The sequence below is a fragment of the Vulpes lagopus genome, chromosome 10 (genome assembly GCF_018345385.1).
Source record: "Vulpes lagopus strain Blue_001 chromosome 10, ASM1834538v1, whole genome shotgun sequence".
In the NCBI taxonomy this organism is placed as follows: Eukaryota; Metazoa; Chordata; class Mammalia; order Carnivora; family Canidae; genus Vulpes; species Vulpes lagopus.
Window position 1 is genome coordinate 81,302,499 of NC_054833.1, and position 22,469 is coordinate 81,324,967.

At 50.8% G+C, this 22,469-nt stretch overlaps 1 protein-coding gene across 3 annotated transcripts; it reads left to right on the top strand.

Annotated features, from left to right (window-relative positions):
* Nucleotides 1-19: 19 nt before the first annotated feature.
* LOC121499737 (NADH-cytochrome b5 reductase-like) lies at nucleotides 20-19,724 on the top strand. 3 transcript variants are annotated; one of them, XM_041770786.1, is made up of 7 exons: nucleotides 20-90; nucleotides 2,834-3,124; nucleotides 4,020-4,168; nucleotides 7,388-7,475; nucleotides 11,065-11,169; nucleotides 14,490-14,693; nucleotides 18,323-19,724. In XM_041770786.1, exons 2-7 carry the CDS (start codon nucleotides 2,930-2,932, stop codon nucleotides 18,524-18,526), a joined length of 945 nt encoding a protein of 314 aa, XP_041626720.1. In that variant the 5' UTR covers nucleotides 20-90; nucleotides 2,834-2,929; the 3' UTR covers nucleotides 18,527-19,724. The 3 variants fall into 3 exon arrangements, with proteins under 3 accessions (XP_041626720.1, XP_041626719.1, XP_041626722.1); XM_041770785.1 differs by lacking the exon at nucleotides 20-90 and adding an exon at nucleotides 1,041-1,256; XM_041770788.1 differs by lacking the exons at nucleotides 20-90; nucleotides 11,065-11,169 and adding an exon at nucleotides 1,041-1,256.
* The last annotated feature ends 2,745 nt before the right edge of the window (nucleotides 19,725-22,469 follow it).

Here is a 22,469-nt window from a genome sequence, read left to right on the forward strand (position 1 = left end):
TTTCATTTTAGAGACCCTCCCTTCCCCCCCGCCACCTCCCTCGGGAGGGTGGCACCTGGAGGAAACTCGAGGGGAGGCGCAGGTGTGTAGGTGAGTGGTCTTGGGATAGGCTGGGATAGGACTAGGGGTAGAACGCCAGTACTTCCGATCCCAACGTAGGGCAACCTGGGCAGTTGAAGTTTGGGTAGGGTACTTCCCTCCGAGCCCCTAAGTTAGAGCACCTGCGCAGCGCCCGGGCCGTGGGGGGTGCGCTCCCGTATCCTTGCCTCACCACCCGCTGCTCGCCGCTGCCCCTCCCCGAGCCTGAGATGGCTGCATTCGACTGCACGCCCCTTCCCCAGCGTCTGGAGCGAGTTAGTTTCCCCCCTTTCCTCGGGGTTTCCCTGTCCGCGTCCCAGAAGCAAGGCCAGAGCTGGGAAAAGTGTTCCTTTGCTCCTTGCACCAACACCTGTTTTATCAAATGCTTGCAATGTGTTCAGCCCTGTGACGGGCATTTGGTTTGCGTTGGTGAATAAAACAGCTATGGAATGTAGAGTGCATGAGTAGAAAGCAAGTAAAGTCCACGAATAAGCCGTTGCAACTGGCAAATGTGTTTTCCATTCTTTTCCCCCAGTTATTTTTTCGTTTTTAGCATTTAACACTAAAGGCCAGGTTTTCCTTTTTGATCTTGTCTCATGATGTCTCTCGCGCTAGAATGTAAACCCCATGAGCGCAAGGGGTTTTGCTTCTTCACTTCTCTGTCTCCTGCACCTAGCACAATGCCTAGCACTAACAAATATATGTTAAATGAATCAATACGTAATAGAAACAAATAGGGTGCATGACAGAGAAGAAGGAGGAGGGTCAGGGTGGACCTCTCAGAGGAGGTGACCTTTAAGGAAAAGCCCTGAAGGATGGAGAGAGTCATCCTACCAGAGGCAACAACATGTCAAGTCCTAGCTTAAACATAGCGCTTCTAATACTGAAGAGGTAGAGGCTAGAAGGAGGCAGGAACCAAAAAAATTTTTTTAAAGATTTTATTTATTTATTCACAAGAGACACAGGCAGAGGGAGAGGTAGGCTCCATGCAGGGAGCCCAACGTGGGACTCAATCCCGGGACTCCAGGATCACGCCCTGGGCCAAAGGCAGGCTCTAAACCGCTGAGCCACCCAGGGATCCCAGGAACCAAATATTTAAAAGTTTATGACGGACTTGGCCAACTTCTCTGCCAATTTCCAAAATATCAAAGAAGTAGGATAATTAAGACCCAGAGAAGGTAGGTTCAAGGCAAGTACTGATAGGAATAACCCTCACACTGTCTTGCAGATTACAGTTCACAGAGCTCTCTGTTCTCTCGCTTATCTTGCAAAAACTGCAAGAGTTAAAAAAAAAAAAAAAGCATGAAGAGGGTTCTAGACTTCATTCACTCACAATGCATCCCTGGTCCATAGCACAAAACAAAAATGGTTTGGATTGAGATAACATCACGTTAGGCTGCAAGTTCTATAAAGGTAGAGAGCCCATGTCCTATTTACATCTTATGTCCCAGCACCTAGCACTGTGCCTGGCTCCGAGACCTTATCTACAAACTAAATGAGCGCTCACCATTCACTGGAGCCTTCCATGTGCCAGGCTTGTGCTTGGTGGTGGAATACAGAAAGAATAAGACACCATCCTTGCCCTCAAGCCTGCTAAACCTTCTTGAAATCATAGAGTTCATGAGCAGTAGAACCAAGTTTTCTGAAACCAAGCCCTTTCTAGTATAAGAAAAAGATGTATTGCACACAGAGGGACTGCCCTTCCAAAACTAAATGGTAAGAGGTTTTGGACAAGTTCTGATCAGAAGGAGCCTGGGGCACCAGGCAAGAAGATTAGATGGGAGCCAGTAGGCTATTGGGGAGCTGTTAAACATTGCTGAGCGGGAGACTGTCGTGATTAGAGCTGGTTGCAGATGTGCCAACGGATGGTGTAGGGAGAGACTGGAAGTACATCCTCTGGGATCATTGGAAGCTCCAGTGTAAATGGACATGGGAAGCAGGAAAAGTAGAAAAGGCCTTAAAGGTTAGGAATTGTGGGAAGTGATTGGTAACCAAGAAACAGGACCTCCCTGTCTTAGGAACTATGTGATCTTGTATACATTATTAACCGCTCCCCGCCCCGCCCCACACCCCAGTTTTCCCATTTATAAAATGACATCTCTAGTACCAGCCTCATTATAAAGATTAAATGAAATGCAGCAATTTGGTGGGTGACTTACCTTGCTGAAAGAAACTAGACACAAAAGAATACATTGGTAGGATTCTGTTGACATAAAGGCAAAAGCCCGGCAAAGCTGAACTATAGTGATTAAATTTGTACACAAAGGTGGCAAAACCAAGGAAAAGCAAGGGAATGGTTATACCAAAGGTCAGGATTATGGTTACTTTATGGGGGATGGGAGGTGATCAGGAAGGGACACATAGGAGTGGCTTCTGGGTTGCTAGCAAGGTTCTTCGTACTTGACTACATGGTAGCTACAGAAGCGTTGTTTGCTAATCTTATTTCTAAATAATTTTATAATTATTAAATTACACTTAAATATTATATTTTATCATTTGAAATATTTTTTAAATTCATTATGGTTTTCTATGTTAAGTGCTTAATTCAGCACTCAAAGTCTGGGAAGAAATCAGGAAACTTTGGTTGCCAGCTCTGATTGTTGTGTCCCGTCTGCCTGCTTCCCCTGCCAGGCAGCAGATCTCAGGGTTGATTCATCCCTGTCCCACTGCTCACACAGAGTGTGGCACCTGCAGGCCTCAGAATGGGAGCAATAGAGGTGACCAGAGTGTAACCCACATGTTTTCCTTCTCTCAGGCCAACAACAAAGGGTCTGGGCCTGTGGCCTCACAGAGTCAGATCTGTTCTGGGAGGAGCACCAATTTTCCCTCCCAGGCTGCTCAAGCCCCACTGATGACGGATGAGAATGAGGAGAATGATGATGAGGAAGCCTGGCTGCAGCTTCGGCCGGTGGAGCCCTTGCCCTCTCAATGCTGTGGCAGTGGCTGCTCACCTTGTGTGTTTGACCTCTATCACCGAGAGCTGGCAAGGTGGGAGGCAGCCCGAGCCAGCAAGGACAGGAGCCTTCTGAATGGGGAGGAGCCACAGGTGAGAGAGCACTGCTCCTCAGACAAGAAGGGCCGGGGTGGCAGTGTCAGCCTGGCCTCTGCCCTGCACAGTGCACCTGGGTGGGGAAGCTTTTCCTGACTCTGCACAGCAGAGAAAAAAGAGTGTGCTTAATAGAAGCAGACAGATCCAAGTTCAAAGCGTGACCCTGAATTGGGCATGGGGTTGTTCCAGGAGTGAATGAGGTTTGGGCATTTTACAGGAGAGAAATCTGTAAGTCATGACATTCAGAGAGGACTTCCTGAAGGACGTGCAGGTGGGTGGAATGTTAAAGGCAGTGGGCTGAGACTTAAAAAACATGAATTTGAATTCCTGCTCAGGGATGACCTTGGACAAGTAAGCCACTACCACTCAGGCCTCAGTTTCCCCACATGGAAAATAAGAATATTGGATTAGATCATCTTAAGGTCCAATCAATTTCTAAATTTTGCAAATCTGGATTTTTGGCAGGTTTGAAGGATGAATAGATATTTCATACATTGGAGATGCATATTCTGCATAAGGGGCACAGCTTGAACAAATAAAAACTCCCAGATAGCAAGCAGGGAAAACAGGGACAAGTTTGGCATCTGATACACAGGAGAGAAAATGAAGCTTGCGGTTTGTCCACAGGCCCGTGGAGTATCCCTCTAAAGAGACTGCACATTATCCTGTGGCTAAAGGAGCCACGAAGGCTTCTGAGCAGGGACAGCTCAGTATGAAAAGCTCAGGTCTTCTTAGATCAGAGCATGAAGGGGAGGGGAGGTGAGACTACTCTCTATTATACAGAAAACTTTCAGGCAGAGATAAATAGCCTGTTCTGGGGGACAGCAAGAAAGGAGCTTGTGGGTGCTTGTGTGTCTGTTGTGCCTAGCTGTTGGATATTTTCCTGTTGCAGAGCTGCCCGTCTAGGCTGAGCCCAGAGACCTTCCTGGCTTTCCGCATCAGTGCCATGGACAGACTCACCGAGGACACTTATCGTGTTCGGTTTGCGCTCCCCAGGAACAGCCAGCTCGGCCTGCGGCCTGGCCAGCACCTCATCCTACGGTACACTCAGTGGGAGGGCCAGAGCTTTGCAGCCCCGCTTTGTCACTTGCTGGCTGTGTGGTCACAGGCAACTTGCTTCACTTTCCTTAAGCCTGCATTTATCACCTTTATTTATTTTTTTTTACAGATTTTATTCATTGATTCATGAGAGACACAGAGAGAGAGAGAGAGGCAGAGACATAGAGGGAGAAGCAGGCTCCATGCAGGGAGCCCGATGTGGGACTCGATTCCAGGACCTTGGGATCACACCCTGAGCTAAAGGCAGGCGCTCAACCACTGAGCCACCCAGGCATCCCCATTCATCACCTTTAAAGTAAACGTAGTGCTGCCTGACTCAGAGGGTTCTGGGATTATGTTTTCATAATAACCAACAGTAGCAGCAAACAGTTTCATTGCATTTATTCTCCAAGGCACAGTTCTGTATGCTCACACCTAGCAACTCATTGAATACTCACACAACTGTGTATGGAGGAAACCAAAGTTGGAGAGGTTCAGTAATTTGCCCAAGGTCACCCAGTTAGGAAGTGATGGAGCCTGGATGTGAAGGCAAGCCGTCTGCCTCAAGAGCCTGCAGTCTGAATCTAATAGTAGTGCCAGTTGATAGGAAGGACACTTGTCCTCCAGCATAAGGGACTTGCCCAGGATCACGCAGCTAGTTAAGTCCTGCAGCCAGGATTCAAACCGAGACAACCTGGCTCCCCAGCTACCCTCTACCAGTGTCTTCTGCAGTTTCTTCCTCTTCCAAGCCTCTTTCTGACATCTCCCCCAACCTTGATCCCCTCCCAGCCCACCTGCCCAGGGTCAAGGCCCTTTGGGACCTCCAGGTGGAGGCATTGCTAGATGGTTGACTCTGGATCTGAGGCTCAGCAGAGACAGATGAGCTATAGATGTGGGTGTGGGAATTATCAGCCTGTACCTGGATGGCATTTGGGAGCATATGAGGCATGGAAAGAGGAACAAAGGGCCAAACGGACAACTCCAGCATTTGTGGTATTGGCAGGAAAGGGAGGAGCCAGCAAAGCAGACAGAAGGTATAGCCAAGGACACCTTGAGGCCTCAGTCCTTTAAGGTCTGCCTTTGACCCTGGGGTTCTGGAATCGAGTTCAGAGTCCTGCTCAGCAGGGTGCCTACCTCTCCCTCTCCCTCTGCCACTCCCTCTGTGCACTCACACATGCTTGCTGTTTCTCTCTCTCTCTCTCCCCCCAAATAAATATATAAAATCTTAAAAAAAAAAATAGGTACAGCCAGAGGATGAGGAGAGTATCTTACTACTGGTCACATATGAGCCACTTGCCTCATGCTGACCCCTGGTGTCTGTGCCCAGTGTATCTGGCCTGTGGCCTGGCTGGCTGTCCTTAAAGCTCAACATCCCAGCAGCTCCAGGGCAGCCCACAGCCCCATGCAACCATCCATTCATGAATCAGGGATGCCCAGCACTCTCTGCCCTGAGCTTGGCCCCTCTCCTCTACCCTCTCTGCTGCTCCAGTGACAGCCCTAAAACAGGTATCTGACCATGTCACTCCCTTCTGGTGTTCCAGGGAAGCTCCCCAAGGCCCCAGCTTCCTTCCCCACCAAGTTCTCCCCACTCCTCCCTCACACTCGTGCCTTCCTTCAGCCTCATGACCCACTCACCAGTTCCTGGCTTGCTCTGCATTTCCTACCTCTAAGGTCTTTCCCAGGCTGTGCCTTCTGCCTGGATTACTTCCTATCCTGTCCCCACTTTTATCTCTCAGTGGCCTGCCTCTTTCATACCCAGGATGGTAGCAAAAGCTCCAGGAGGCCTCTTGAAGCTCCCCGGCTACAAGTGCTCCTTCTGTGTGGAGCGTGTCCGTGTTTACCTCTGTGGTAGCAGATGCCACAGTGCTCTTTGCATCCCTGCCACACCACATGTCGTGTTTATTATTTCCTTGGTTGTTCTCTAAGCATTTCTTGAATATTTTGGTCTGGTTTCTTGCTTTTGATGCATTAGGATGGGGCTTTGTAATTTTTTATTCTTTTTTTTTTTTCTTAAATTTTTATTTATTTATTATAGTCACAGAGAGAGAGAGAGAGGCAGAGACATAGGCAGAGAGAGAGAAGCAGGCTCCATGCACCGGGAGCCTGACGTGGGATTCCATCCCGGGTCTCCAGGATCGCGCCCTGGGCCAAAGGCAGGCGCCAAACCGCTGCGCCACCCAGGGATCCCTTATTCTTTTTTTAAAGATTTATTTATTTGTTGAAGAGAGAGTACATGTGTGCGAGAAGGGGGAGGGACAGAGGGTGAGAATCCCAAGCAGACTCCCCACTGAGCATAGAGTCTGAAGCAGGGCTTGATCCCATGACCCTGCCGAGACCTTGAGATCATGACTGAGCTGAAATCAAGAGTCAGACACTTAACCAACTGAGCCACGCAGGCGCCCCAGGATGGAGCCTTTTTAATGTTTGCATACCTCTGAGAAGAAAGTTTTATACACAGTAGGACTCAAAAGAGGGGTGCTTGGATGCTCCTGAGAACCTCTGAGGTATCATGTGAGGAACCTGGCTCTGGAGTCAGACAGAGCTAAGGGTGAATTTCAGCTGTGTGACCTCAGGCGAGTAACATCCTAAGCCTTGGTTTCCTCATGTGGGTTATTGTTGGTTAAATGAGGTAATGTACACAATATGCTTGGTCCATAGTAGGTATTTAATACAACATGGCTCTTATTATTATTGCTCATGATAATCATCCTGGCCCCCTTGTTGATAACATCATAAAAAGGATTCATGCATGAGGTCAGGCTTTCGACTAGGGCACCTTTGAGGATCCTTCTAATTCTGATACTTCTGGTACCGGTAGTAAGTATTTAATAAATGTTAGCAGTCTTTATCTTTCTCATTCTGTGGTCAGGAAGAGGTCAGGACCAACCACAGTGATGTCCTAAAAACAGCTCACATCATCAGTGGACTCTCTGAAAACTTTCCCATCTGTGATCCCATTAAAACCATACAACAGGGACACACATGGTTGTCCCCACTTTACAGAGGGGCAGCTAAGGGATCAGTGACCTGCCTAGGTCTCACAGCCAGCATGTGGCAGTGGGGGAGCCCAGCACTCCTTTTTTCTGTTCCACCTTCAGTGAGGACCACTGGGGCGGCCAGGCCACAGCTAGCTTTCCCTAGCCTGGCACAGAGTAGGTACCTATAAGTGTTTGTCCAATGCCTGGCTGACTACCTGACCATATATATGCTTTTCTTTCTCAGAGGGAAGGTGGATGACTTAGAAATTCAGAGAGCCTATACACCCATCAGCCCTGCCAATGCAGAAGGGTACTTTGAAGTTTTAATCAAGGTGAGCTGACCCACGCAGATGCTCTTAGTATGGTACAGACCAGACCTCTGTTTGCCACCTGGGTCAGGATGGGGCGGTGCCCCCCATGTGGGAAAAGCCAGTGTTCACGTGGGAGGAGGCTGGCTGGAAAGTGCAGTCAGAGTGAAGGAAACCTTCTCCCGTCTCCTCCTTTCCCAGGGGAGGGGGGCTGTCACCTCAGACCGCAGCAGAGACAGATTCTATGAAAAGGAGGCTCAGACTGAGAAAAGTAATGCTGTTCCCTCTCGTCTTCTCAGCTATTCACGGGGAGGGAGTGAGCACTGAGCCCCAGGGAAGGAGCAACCAAGTCTCCTGTCCCTGCTGTGTACTGGTGGCTAGGGTTCAAAGATGAGTCAGATACACTCCCGCCCTGGGATGGGGGACCAGACCAGGGCAGTACAATGAGAGAGATGCCATGACATGAGGCCTCAACCTGATTCAGGGCAGCTGGGGGTGCAGGGAAGGCAGCGGGGCTTCCTCACAGAAGCTGAGTTTGAACCGTGCATTGAAATTAAGGAGTGGAGGAAGGTCACAGGGCCGGAAACAGCACGTACAATGGCAGAGGAGGCACGGTTTGAGGAGCTGTTCGTCACTTGTCTCAGAATAGAAGGGGGCGAGCAGCAAAAAGGTGGGGCCTCAGACCATTCTCAGGGAGTAGACAGGGGCTAGGGCATTGGAGTCGGGCCTTGAGGAAGGAATACAAATTGGCAGTGACAGGGAGTGGCATTCCAGGCCAAGGGGACAGATGACCAAAGGCAAGGAGGGGTGAAACAAGGTCTTGTGGCAACTGTACCCAGTCTGATTAGGTTGAAGAGAGGTGCTCATGGGGGCAGCCGGGGTGGGAGGGGCACTTGGCAGAGAGGAGATGAACAAAATGGGCTGGGTACAAATACTGCCCCCACCCCCCCCACCCCCTAGGACCCAAGGACTCCACACCAGATGTATAAGAGGTCTTGAAGATACGATTATGTGGAAAAAATAATGAAACTTTGGATATGCTAACATTTTTGACTTACAGAAACGGTAGCTTCACAGAGGTCAACCTGATATACAGTCTACATCATCATTTCCCAAACAGAATCCTAGGGAACACTGATATTTAAGAATAGCTTTCACATCCTTTATCTCCCTTGTAGGATGGGAATTATTATTCCCCTTTCACTGACAAGCAAACTGAGACCCCAGGAGGACCCAAGGCTCTACAAGTATTAAGAAGTGTAGCCAGTGAGCAAGTCCTGGCCTCCTGACTCCAGGACCCCAGGGCTGTCTTGGCTCCTGCCTTCCCTGACTGCAGTCAAAGCCCAAGTGTTTATTCCCTCACACAGAAGCTTGGATGGGATCCCTTCTCCACGCAACTGTTTGTCTGGGAGATTCCACAAATCCTCTCCAAATGGCCTGCTTCCCCAAGCTGCTTGTCTGGGTGTGTTTCTGTTGAAAGGATAAGCCTGGAGATAGTTCTTCAGGGCAGCTGGATCTCTCCCAGCTGCAAGGCTGATTTTCTCCTTCGTTTACCGGAAAGCCTCTCTTTAGAGAGATGCTTAATTATCCCTAAGCCGCTGGCTGGGAAGAGCTGGAAATGTCTTTGCAAATTGTGGAGGCAGGCGAGTTTTTTAGGTTTACCTCCCCTGTGGATGGGAGGGAGGCATTCCCATCTCTCGGGCACTGTCTGGGCACCAGGCACTCTTTCCAGCTCTTCATGTTCATCATCTCCTTTCAATCTCGTAACCATCCTGCAGAGTAAATCTCATTATCCCACTTTACAGATAAAAAAACTGAAGCTTAGAGTGATGATGTCACTGTCCCAAGGCCCCTTGGGTAACATGATCCCACATAGAAGAACAGAAGTTCAGTGTCAGTTCTGTTTAATGAGTACAGACTGAGCAGGCTCCACGCGCGTGCTGGAGACACAGAAGAATCCTTCCTTTCTCCTTGAGTGCTGTCTATGCTATAGGGCCATGGAAGCCATACCTGGGGCTATGGCTCCCCCAAGACGGGGTCCAGAAAACAGGCATCTTCTGAGACAAGCCTCCAGCGAGTTGGGAGGAGAACTTAGCCTCCCTCCCAGACTTCCTATAGGAGGGCTGTGGACTTACCTTGCTTGATGCATATGGAACCCAACAAAGTCAGAGATGCTCCCAGAGGTAGCTGTGGGTATTCAAAAGCATGTCTGGTGACCAAAGCCGAGTCTCCTTCGAACTTGGTTATATTCTCACTCCAGACATCCTTCAGGTCCTGTCAGAGCTTCCCCCTTTCCCTCACACTCCTATGTCTTGGGCTGTCCTACCCTTGACCATATCACATCTGATACCCAGAACCCTGTCTGCCTTCCTGCTCCCATCCCTAGTGAATGCAATCTTGCCTCGTCTGCAAGGTGCAGCTCAAATGCTTCCTCCTCCAGGAAACCACCCTTGATCCTACTCCATTGGAAGTGACTGTACCGGGATCCCTGGGTGGCGCAGCAGTTTGGCGCCTGCCTTTGGCCCAGGGCGCGATCCTGGAGACCCGGGATCGAATCCCACGTCGGGCTCCCGGTGCATGGAGCCTGCTTCTCCCTCTGCCTGTGTCTCTGCCTCTCTCTCTCTCTCTCTCTGTGACTATCATAAATAAATAAAAAAAAATTCTTGAATATCCCTGAAGCATATTTACAAAAGAAACTTTAAAAAAAAAAAAAAAAAAAAAAAAGGAAGTGACTGTACCTCCTCAGGGCTCTCTCAGCATTTTGTCCTTTTCGTTGGGTATTAGACTGTCTCTACCTTGTATATATGTGAGACTTTGGCCCTCCTAGTTTGTGAGCTCCTTCAGGGAAGGGCCTGAATCTGGATTGATTCACTGATTCATTGAGATATCTACGAAGTCTTTTCCAAGGTTCTGGCACTGACTGCCTTCACGGAGCTTCTAGCTGTCTTCCATGCAGCCCCAGCATGGTGCCTGCCCACTCCCATGAAGGAATCCTCTCCACAACCCTTGCTTTTCCATCCAGCCAGGAGACAGTGACAGGTAATGCAGAGGTTGCAAATGAGTGGCCTGCAAATGGATTACAGCACTTAAGTGTATTTGGTTTGGGCCTACAGCATTTTAAATTTAGAATTTCTGATATTTCAAAAATAAAAAATTTGAATCTCTTACCCCTCTTAGAAAATCAGAAGGTATGGCATCATCAGCCTCATAATCCACCTCCCAGAATCTGCAAAGCAACTTCCTCCTTTAGAAGGAGCATTCATACACTCACCAATTTACCACAGTCCCCACCACCCCCTATTGTCTCCCCAGTAGAGTGAGTGTCAGTTGCCATTAATCATCTCATACCCAGTTCTTTACTCAGTGATGTTACATCACTGAGAAAGGACCCCCATAGTCATGTGGTTTTGAGACCTCTGAAAGTAAGCCTGTCGGTCCTGTGGTTCTTATCCCAGCCTCACCATTTCCCTTCTGGATAAGCTTCTGGGCCCTCATGTGAAAACTGGGACCCATGTACCAACTCTGGGGCAACTAGGAGGATTCAGTGAGATAACCCATGTCAGGCGCTTGGCCTGCATCCATCCCAGTGAGGTTTCCTTGTATTTGCTCCCAGTGCTACGAGACTGGGCTGATGTCCCGGTATGTCAAGTCCTGGAGTACAGGAGACACAACCTTCTGGCGAGGACCTTTCGGCGACTTCTTCTATAAACCAAACCAGGTCAGTGCCAGCACACCAAGTCCCCAGGAGACCCCTCCTTGCTTAGCTTCCAGGACCATGGTTTTTAGGTTTCAGGCTGGAAAATTGCACTGTAGTCTTCCTGAGCCCGAGCCCAAGCCCAAAAGCATCCTTGGGGTTGGTCATGGGAGGAGATGGGATGGGCACAAAGAAACAAAACTGCCTGCATATGCTCTACAACTATCCAGGGCTGCCCATTGCCTAGAAAATTCATACTCATGTATCTGGTACTCAGGACTCCTGTACCATCAGACCCTCAGACATCTTTCCACTTTCACATTCCAGCTATAACACCGTGGAGACTACTCCCTTAAATATACTCCATAGCTCTCCACTCAAAGGCTGTTTCTCTCATTTTCCTGGCATATTCATATTCTTCCCTGATGTGCCCAAGAATTAATAATTTCTCATCAGTTGGTGCCTATCTGGAAGGCAGCTTGGCAGTGCATACCAAGAGTCTTAAGAATCTTCAAATCCTTTGACCCAGTAATTCCACTCCTGGAAGTCTGTCCTGTGGAAAGAATCCAAATGCTGCCTCTTGTGCACATGTTCACTGAAGCTTTATTTATAATAGCAGGAAATTGGAGGAAACTGAATATTCAGCCGCAGGGGAACAGTTAAATACAATGGGTTACAGGTACTTGATAGAATATCATTCTGGATTTTTTTTTAATTTTTATTTATTTATGATAGTCACAGAGAGAGAGAGAGAGAGGCAGAGACATAGGCAGAGGGAGAAGCAGGCTCCATGCACCGGGAGCCTGATGTGGGATTCGATCCCGGGTCTCCAGGATCCCGCCCTGGGCCAAAGGCAAGCGCCAAACCACTGCACCACCCAGGGATCCCTCATTCTGGATTTTTAATTTATGTTTATAAATGATGTTATATGCTTATGCTATAAGATCAGGTGACAAACACTATGTACAAAACTGCATATACAACAGGTTGGAAAACTAAGTTTAAATGCACAGGAATAAATATGAAAAGAAAATGCAATGCAGTGTTAGTAGCTCTGAGTGGTGGAATTATGGGTGATTTTCGTTTTCTTCATTATACCTTCCAAATTATCCACAGTGAATACCTATTACTTTTATAATTAGGCAACAAAGCAAATCAAAAGCAAATGAAAAAGAATGAATCATTCCTTTCTCTGTTATTTTTGTTTAATATAAAAATAGCTTTTATTGTTTTTTTCCTTATTACAAATACAGTACTTGTACATTACCAAAATAATAATAATAAGTCAGATATGGAGAGGCAAAAGGAAGAAAAGAAAGAACACCTGTAGGCTGCCTACCCAGACATACCAGGCTCGCTACCATGGCAGAAACCTTCCAGCTCCCCTTCTACACATGGATGGAACAGCCATGCACACACACGTGTGTGTGACAATACTATGACGCACGTGGATGGTGCTGCCTATGTGCCAGGTTCTGATGTTCACACTTGCTGTATAAAACTTTATTTTACCCTCACAGCAGCTCTTAGGTACTGCTACCTCCATTTTGCAGACATGTGTGGTATGTATGTTGCAATACTCTTCTGCATACTCCTAGTATAAACCATGCTCAGCCTTGCGTTTTAGCTGTTCCCCAGCCCCTGAAAGCAGGGACCAGGATTGTCCTTGTTTCCTTCTAACCTAGAGGGGACACCTGATGAACATTGTTCTGAGCATTTCCAGGTGAAGCCTTCTCCATGTCCACAGAATGCCCCTACCAAGTCCCTGCACTTCCTATCCAGGGAGGTTGTAGGGCTAGTCAGTAAGAGAGAAGAGATGACATCTCACACAGAAACATGTGGCTGCTGAAACCAGCTAAGGCTTGGTTCTGTGCCCAGGGGACATGGGCTGCTCTGGCCCTCTCCCTGGCCCTGCCTTGCCTCTCTGCAGTCATCTTCATTGTAGATGGATGTTGTGGCAGCCCTGAGACTGGCATATGAGCATCTGTCCATGTGTTCCTTCCAGACACTCTCAGGCCCCACCCAGAGCCACAGACAGGTGGGACAAGGCCCTGTTCTCCAGAAGCTCACAGTGTGATGGGGGACAGACACCTACACAAATGGTGGTAGTACGGCATGACTAGTGTCGTGAGCAGGGTGCATAGAGGTAGGGATGCAAAAGAAGGACCTCTCACATGCTACTGGCTCGGGGAAGACTTTCCAGAAGAGACCCTGAGCAGTGGTGGGAGAAGGAGGAGGAGCACACATGCTGGGGACCAGGAGGCTGAGGATGTGCGCACGGGACGGGTGGGAGCAGGAGTCTGGGGGCACGCAGGATAGGGTGGTGTGTCCAGTAGCGGGGCTCCATGACAGAAGGGGTCAAATCATGTGGAGCAGCAGGATCCACACCAGACACTTGATGGCATCTCGTTTAATCCTACGACAATTCTGAGGCTTGTGCTACTGTGGAGAGGAGCTGTTATTATTATTTTTAACATGATGAAACCAAGGCTCAGAGAAGTGAAGCAGTTGGCCAGATCATACAGCAGAGGATTTATACCCATGTCTGCATGACTGATACTCAAGGGAGTGTTTCATGCAGGGGCATGATATGCATTAGTGGTGAAAACTTGGCCTGCATTCTTAGAGGCCTAAGCTCTAGAATGCAGGAGGTAACTACTTGGCCACATAGGTCAGGCACTAACCTTTAAAGCACTGACCTTAAAGAAGATCATGCCTCCTAAACAGACCGAGCCAGGAGATGGATTCGTGGATTCAGTGATGGGTTGGCGGCATTGGGGCCTCTTAGGAAAGATTCACTTTTATTGTGTGGCTCTTCTGTGCCAGCACTGTGCTAGGTGCTTAAACATAGTATCTCAGACTAGAGAAGAGCAGGCTCAGGGATCCATGCCAGGGCCCTCAGATCTCTGCAGAGCTGCCCAGGGGTGGAGAAGGCAGCCTACAGGGCAGGGCTGGGATAGGGGTGGTGGACAAGGCTTTGGCAGGTGCACATTTCAGCTCAGTGTGAGGTAGAGAGATCTCCCTGGCAAGAGGAGTCAGCCTATAACAGAGCAAACGGCTTTGGGAGGTAGTGGGCTCCCTGTCAAGAGAGGTAGTAATCAAAGTCCTGTGGAGATTCGCAGGAAAGCAACTAAGCCACTTGGAGGATGGGCTAGACCATTTCATGTATCATCAGCCCCCAGAGTCCATGATTGCTGTTACACAGACCTCACAAGTCAGGATGGCTTCCTGGAGGATGTAGACAGGGGAACTCAGATGTGCTGTGCAGTTCAGGCAAGCCCCAGAAAAGGCCATGTGGCGGGTGAGCGGGCTGAGACCTGCCATATCCCCGTTCTGATCCCCAGCACGGTGAGCTCCTCATGCTGGCATCGGGCACTGGCCTGGCCCCCATGGTGCCAGTCCTGCAGAGCATAACAGACAACGCAGAGGACGAGACCTTCGTCACCCTGGTCGGCTGCTTCAAGACCTTCGAGGGCATCTACCTGAAAACCTTCCTCCAGGAGCAGGCCCGTTTCTGGAACGTCCGAACCTTCTTTGTACTTAGCCAGGTGAGTCCTGCATGGGTACTTCCTTCCCAGATTGAGGCTGTGCAGTCCCCCTGTGCCCGACCTGAGGACCTGCTGTGGCCTCCCTGCCCCACTATACCAATAATCTCTGCTGTCGGTGGGAACCCCCACCCACCCCTGTGTGCCTTGCAAGGAAGGCAGGTACAGTTCTGTTTGGGTGGATGCGGGAACCAAGCTCAGAGAGGTGAAGGTGCAAATCTGTCCACGCTGCTGGCTGGGGCGAAGCCAGGCCTGGAGCCCTGGGAGAGCTCCAGCCCTCCTCACCATGCTGCCTGCCATCTGCCTCTGGCGTCACCAGGTATAGGGCTGGGGGCCTGTTTGTGGAGTCAGTGGGCCAGGCCGCAGATGTCCCCCAGTGGGGGGATAAGCTCCTTCAGGGCGGAGATCATGTGTCTGGTTCATCGTACTGTCTTCAGTGCTTAGCAGAGTGCCAGGCACAGAGTAGGCATGCATTCCATCAATAATTGGTGGAGCAAGCTTGCTCTGGGTTCACCAAATTTATCAGGGTCCCTACCACACCACATTGCTCCTACATGGGAAGAAAGCTGCTTCCAGACTCCCTGCTGCAGATACTGAACTGCCTCCTGACCCCTGCCCCTGAGATCCCTCTTCCCTGCATGCCCCCGAGCTACCCTGACCACTCCCTCCCCTCTGGCCCAGGGTTTCTCATCAGAAGCCAGGCCCTAAGCTGCCTTCTCCTTGGTCTGTACCTTTATTTCTCTTCCACACACCCCCAGGGTGAGGGCCTTCCCCCCATTCTGTGTTGCTCGGGGTTGGCCTCACTCCCCAGTACTGTGAAGCACTCTTCTCATCAGTTTCCTATTTGAGGCAGCATCAGAGGGTCCCTAAAGACTGCCATGATCTTCACTATTGTGACCGGGTCGGGGCGGGTGTCAGGGAACCGGGTTTCCCCACCTCAGCCCCAGAGGTCCTGGAATCCTCGGTGCCCAGGTTCTGTGGGCCTGTCCATGGGACAGAAGGCTTAGTGGCATGAACATCGGCAGGGCCATGCTTGGTGAACATTAGCAGGAACAGGAGGTGCTGAAGGCCGGAGAACAAAGCAGAGGCTAGTGTGCAGCCTGACTCAAGGGCCAGGTCAAAGGAAGGTAGGAGGAGTGGCAGGAAGGCTGGCACCAGGCACTGTCAGCTCTTGGCCAGGCTTCCTCCCCCCACCCCCAGCCACATGTCAGGTGCCAGGGAAGGTCAGAAATGAGGACGACCTGCCCCCAGCCCTCCAGGCACTCACCTTTCTATGGGGAGACAGCCACAGGGGTGGCCTCACTGACCACTTTCTTTGTGCCTGGCAGTGTTCTAGGCACTCTGTGTGTGTTAAATCATCTAATCCCACCACAATCTTAGGAGGCTTGTACTGCCACCGTGCCTGTCCTATACATATGGCAAAAGAACCTTGACCAAGTGGGTGGAGGGTTAGGTGTGAACCCAGGTGGTCCTGCTCCAGAGGTCCTACTTTTACTGCTTGTTGGTATAAGGCAGCATAGGGAGAGGTCCCACATGGAGAGTGCGGAGGGTACTGGCAGCAAGCAGGGAGGGCTTCACAGAGGAGCTGGCATTGACCCTAGGCTTGAGGGCAGAGTTAAAGTTGACCAGGAATAAAGGGCCTTCAGCCCTTTATTGATCATTGATGATCAATAATCAATGATCAATGATCATCATCATTGATGATGCCAGTGGCCTGGGACTGGGCAGGTGAGTGAGCTGGCTCACAACGACAGGAGCAGGTGAGGGGTGATGGAGTGGGAGGTGCCTCCTGCCCTTCTGTGCCTCCCTGACCTAGGATGCTCCCTGGCCCACCTGGGCTGCAGCCACAGCAGCCTCATGGGTCTCCCCCTGCAGCCACTCCCTGCCAGTTTGCCCTTCATCTTGCAGCCAGAAGGGCAGCACTGACCACATCACCACCCTGCTTCCAGCCCTTCACGGCTCCCCGCTGTTCTCAGGATGATGGCCAAGCCTGCATGGCTGCCCCGACCTCTGTGGCCTCCTCTCCTGGCACACCCTCCCTGCATGTTGGGGCATCACTGGTCTGCTCTTGGTTGCAAGTGCCCTGTGCTTTTCTGGCTGCCAGGCCTGCCTGTGCTGGTGCCATTTCCCCCTCCCGGAGCACTTATCCCCACTTCCTCACCTAACGTCGACTCACCGCTCACATCTCTCTGCTGAGCTGTGACTATCCCAGAAATTTCTCCAGAGTCCCCAGACTGGTGTCAGCATTTCTGCCGTCAGGGCCGGGATCTCCTTAACAGCATTCACCCTGTTGTGTCATCGTTGGTAAGGGTACCCCACCCCACCTGGGTAGCAACCAGACCCACCGCATCCCTGGGTATATGGGGGAGGGGTGCTATGCCATACCTCACTAGCCTGGGGGGATTGGGCAGTGGGAGGGACAGGTAAGGTCAGTGGGCCCTGCTGGTCCCGGCCCTCGAGGGTCAGGTCAGAACTAGGAGGTCAGATATGGGAAGGACCAGATCATCGGAGAGGATCCCCTGTGAGCACCACAATGTTGTCTTCTGGGGCCTCTGAGATCAGATGAGCTCTGTGACGCAAGCCCTGAGGCTTCCATTCATCACAGTAGCCCACAGAGGCCATGGTTGCTTGGCTGGGACACGGTGGCAGAGGTTAGACTCCAGCCCCCTCCTCCTTCCTGTCTCTCTGCTTAGCCCCAGAAGCTAGAAGCTCGCCTTGATAGGGTCTGCAGAGGTGACAGTCCTGTTCTGTTGTTTGTTTAGATGCTGGTTACATGGTGTCTTCTCTCCATTAGAGATTTTCTAACTACATATATTTCCTGATTGGTGTGCTTTCCTGTATGTGTGTTGTACCTCCATAAAATGTCCACTTAAAAAGTTCCTCTAAGTCAGCTTGAGGTGGAGTTTTTCTTTTGTGACCCTAGGATGAAAGCCATAAGTGAAGGGTGGAGGAGCAGAGAGAAAAGCCTGGGTCGCTTGGGCACCATGCACTGTGGAATACTCCCTCCAGCCTTTCTATGTGAGAAATACCCCCCTCTTGGTTAAGGCACTGCTGCCTTGGATCCCTGAGACACACAGCCAGAGCAAAACCAGGAACCTTCTCTGTTTAGAGACATTGCCACATCCCAGGGCCTTGCACAGGGCCAGACGCAGAGTGACCACTCAGTAAATATCTGTGATCAACAAGGTCTTTAAAAGTTTATGAAACAAGTGAGCACATGTTATGCTCCCAGAATGATGGTGGCGGACAACCTTAAAAATGTACTGGGACGCCCCCTATCTTGGGGAGGAAACATCCCCCTGGAGTGACAGGTGGAGTGGCCCCTGGGAAACAGTGAGAAATAGTGGGGCCTGCCTCACTGTGTGCCCTGGGATGTGCCCTGGGATGTGCCCTGGGATGTCCACCTCCTCTCCGCGGTGCCTCACCTGCCGTGGGAGGATAAGCATCCACCCTCTGGCTCATTAGGGTAGGCAGAGCCCCAGGGCCAGGAAATCCCTGGCTTGGGGTAGGGCTGGCTGAAGGTTGCCTTCCCACCTCTCTGCCTCAATTTTCTCGTTTGACAGAGAACTGAGTGAGCTTGGAAGACTTCTCGGTAGTCACCTGCACTGTTTCTCATTGTCTCATTGTCTCAGGAGAACTCCCTGGAGAAGCTTCCCTGGAGCTACCGGGAGAAGACCCGCTTTGGCCGCCTGGCCCAGGACCTGATTGAAGAGCTGGTCAGCTCCTGCCGGAGAAAGCCATTTGCATTGGTCTGTGGCTCAGCCGAGTTTACCAAGGACATGGCCAGGTGCCTGCTGTGTGCAGGCCTAGCCGAGGACTCCTACTTCCTCTTTTAGCCCTTGCCTCCCTTCCAAAGCCCCAGCCAGCGTCCTGCCACTGAGACACTGGAAGAAGCACAGACTAGAGTCAGAAAACATAGAGTGCAGGCCTGGCCCCACTGCTCACTGGCTAGGTGACCTTAGGTAAATGCTTTCCCTCTGTGCACCTCAGTCTCTCATCTACCCCACAAGCCTCCCAGCTCCCTCAGGCAGGTGTATCCCTGTGCAGGGGAGTATGGGGCTGCGGGGGGCCCTGGGGAGGAGAAAGACCAGCATGGGAGTCAAGGAGGCCTCTGTGGGGGAAAGCCGTGCCTGGCCCCGGAATGAGTCGGGGTAGGCAGGAGAAGGTGCAGGAGTTTCCCAGGTTCCTTAGATTAGAGGGCTTGGGGACTCCCGTCCTGTCCTACCCCTACCCTACCCGTAGGGGTAAATGCCTGTTCTAAAACCTGCCTTCCCTGAAGACTGTATGTCCCTGCTGTGGCCTCAGGGCTGGCTCAGCTGTGTTGCCTGCTAAGTGTTTAGGGAATGACCACAGGGGTAGCTAAGAGCTCCTCAGAGGAGGAACTTGACTTTGCACCTCCTATGCCTCAAGCCTGACACAATGGTCTTGGGGTCTGTGACCTGATCACATTCTCTGAGCAAGGTGGGCTCTGGATTACCGTTATTTTGTACTGGGCCCAGGCCTTTCCTGCTGCAGACAGCTCGGCTCTCAGTCTCCCTTCCCTGGCTCGAGAGCCCAGCCCAGAGTCCTTCCCCAGCAAAAGAGGTACAGAAACAAATACCCCTCCCTCCCGCAGGCAGCCAGCTCAGCCCGCCTCCAGCCGGGAGCCCTGGTGACGGTTGCTATGGCGATCTAAAGATAGAGCAAGAGTCAGGAGACCTGGGTCCTTCTCCCTGCTTTGCCCACTGAGCCGCTGCTGATTCTGCTCCACCCCCACAGCCCTCCCCACCCCACCCCTCCATCCCATGTGGGGCCAGCCCTCCCCAGGGACCTGGCGCTCCTGGGCAGCGCACTGCAGGTAATGAACTCTGCTTCCCACCGTCTGGTCTCCACTGTGCTGCATCAGCTTGGGCTGGCTGTGGGCACTCTGGAATTGGAACATGAAGCCATGAAATCTCCAAGTCAGAGGACCACAGAAGCAGAGTGAGAACGTTACAGTCATGGGATCACAGTCGTCCTCACACCAGAGATTAAAGCTCAGGACTCCAGAAAGCATCCCGTCTAATAGACTCATTGTGTGAATGGGGAAACTAAGGCCCAGCAAGGCTGAGCGATTTGCCCGAGGTAAAACAGTTCACGGTGGGGTTGGCATGAGAAGCCAGGTTTCCTGATGTCACCTGTATGGAGAGTTGGGTAACTGGTGATGTTCAAACTGGGCTCTTTGGGACACTAGGGTTCCTGGCATGGCAGCAGTGAGGGGACAGCCAGATGGGGTTTCCAGGCCCCCTACAACCAGAGCAGTTCTGTTTTCACCTCATTTGTACTGAGGTTTGCAGTTACCGCTATTTGTGAGATAGGATTTTCCTATCTCAAATGTTGCCGCACATGTCCGTGCTATGCCGTGTCCAGTAAACAGCCCTGGCGGGCATCTGGGGGATGGTCAGAGGCTTCAGGCTGCGCTTTACAGGCAGAGTTTTGTGGTCCCTGCCAGGGGCCTCCACCAAAAATCCTGTGCACACAAGCATATCAGAAAAGTCTGATTGATGGTCAAGAAATTTCTTTCATTTTGTTTAACTCGGAGTTTTCCAAGCTTATTTAATTATAGGATGGTTTTGTCCACTAGAATCTTTGGAGACCAGCATTCCATGGACTGTGCTTTGGGACACAGTGGTCCGTGGCGCAGCCCCTTTTCACGGGGTGTAGTGAGCAGCAAGGACTGCACTAAGCCTCAGGAGCAGGAGCCCGGATCCCTTCCTGCCTCTCCTGTGACTTGGGTGAGACCCTCCTGCTCCAGGCTCTTGAAGCGTGGGCGTCTTCCTCCCTCCTTTCCCTTCCTTCTCACAGATATTCCTGGGGGGCCTGTCATGAGCCACACTCTGTTCTTGGCACCAGGGAAACTCCAGTTAACAAGGCAGATGCAGTTCTGGTCACTCCACCGCAGAGCTTATAACCCCACAAGGACTGTGGAAATTAAACTCATAAATCTAAAAAGGATGAGTGTTCTAGAAAGAGAAGTATTAGGAGAGTGGATGGCAAGGCTTTTAGCCTAGTTCTGGGGGCCAGAGACATGCCACTGCCCCAAGGGTCAAAGCTTCAAAGGCAATACTGTCACTCAGAGTTGGGGGAAATGAGGGTCTGGGGCAGTTCTTTCGTGTCTCTGTCCCATTTTATACACAGGGTATTTAGACGTTAGACACAGCCACTCAGCGATAACCATCAGCCCCTCCTGTCCTAGAACATGTCACCCTCCCTGCCCCTCACCCCCCACGGCATCCATACAGTCTGGTTAGACTGGGGTCTCCTACCGTGGGGTGATGGTGGAGACCCAGCCAGGCCCTTGGTACCAGGATGCCCAAAGGGCTCATATAGTCCAGAGACTTGAAAGCTCCTGCCTTGCAAGATGATAAGGGAGCCTAAGAAGGGGAATGGTTGGGGCATATGAGGATGGACTTTGAATTGGAGATGAGGCTCTGTCAGCTGCCCATCCTGCCCACACCTCCTGCTGAGGCTGCACCCGTGCCTGTCGTTGAGGGACAAGTGACTGGGTGACACAGCAAAAGGACACCTGCCTAAGTTTGGGGCCCTGGGCGTCTTGCCTGCAGATCTCCCACAATCCCCCCACTGGTCTCACTCCCTCCACGCTGGAACCAGAACTGATTTCCAACTCTGGTAAGAACACTTGAGAGCTACCTTCCCAACAGGTTTCTGTGCACAGTACATTGTTGTTGACTGAAGGTACGGTGTTGAACAGCGCATCTCCAGAGCTCACTCGGTCTGCTTTTCCAAGCATGCACATCAGAGCCTGTCACCTCCTTGCATAAAATCCTTCAGTGGCTCCCTGTTGCCTTAGGACACCACATCTCAGCTCTACCTGCCCCTCCAGACTTATTTTCTGCCTTGTCACCCCCCGCCCCACCCCTTAGGTTCCACATGAGCACCAGCTCTGTGGCTCTCAAGTCAGTAGAGCTCCTCCCACTTGCTGCTCTCTGTGCCTGGGCCATCCCTCCACCCTTCTCTCTTCCACTGACCTTTGCCTCCCCATCCTCTGAGGACTCACTCAGCTCAGTTCCCTTCCTCCCTGAAGCCAGGCCTGCCTCTACCAGTGCACCAGGTGAGCGAGCAGGTTCTTATGCATCCTTTTGCTGCTGCGCCTTTCCAGCTGCCTCATTTGCAGGTGAGCACATCGTGGGCCTGTCCTGGGGCCCCAGGGCTTTGTTTCCCCAGCGTGAGAGTGTGCTCAGCACATCCCAAATGTGGAATACCCCCATAACAAGCAAAGAATATGGAGTACTTTACAGATTGCAAAATACATCTCCTCGATGTTGAACCACCTGATTGTCACCAAAACACACACCAATACCCCAGGCTGCTGATGAGGAAAACCAAGCTTCCAAGAGAGCTTTCAAGACATTAAACAATTCTGCAAGGTCACAGAGGGGTGCATAAGTTCCAACACGCTGCAGTTGTGATAAAAGTTATATGTGACACCTGAGTGTACCAGGAGACGTGTATGAAGATTTTCATTGCTGCATCATTTGAAATAGCAAAACTGCCCATACATCCATCAATAAGAGGATAGAGAAATAAATTGTTCTATATTCAACCAATAAAAATAACCTACAGTCGTTAAAATGAATGAACTAGATCTACATGTATCAACATAAACTCAGTAAAAAAAAATAAAACATAATGCTTAAGCAAAAACCAAATTGTAGAAGGCAAGGTACAGTGAGATACCAATATTTTCAAAGTTTAAAAACAGAAAATCATGCCAAATGCTCAGGAAGGGGATACACTAAC

Excerpts from the sequence above, each read along its gene's own strand:
- LOC121499737 (XM_041770786.1), top strand. The coding sequence starts at position 2,930 with ATGACGGATGAGAATGAGGAGAATGATGATGAGGAAGCCTGGCTGCAG. Across the intron at positions 4,169-7,387 it reads GGCCAGCACCTCATCCTACG|AGGGAAGGTGGATGACTTAG; the intron begins GTACACTCAGTG and ends TTTCTTTCTCAG. Across the intron at positions 14,694-18,322 it reads CCTTCTTTGTACTTAGCCAG|GAGAACTCCCTGGAGAAGCT; the intron begins GTGAGTCCTGCA and ends TCATTGTCTCAG.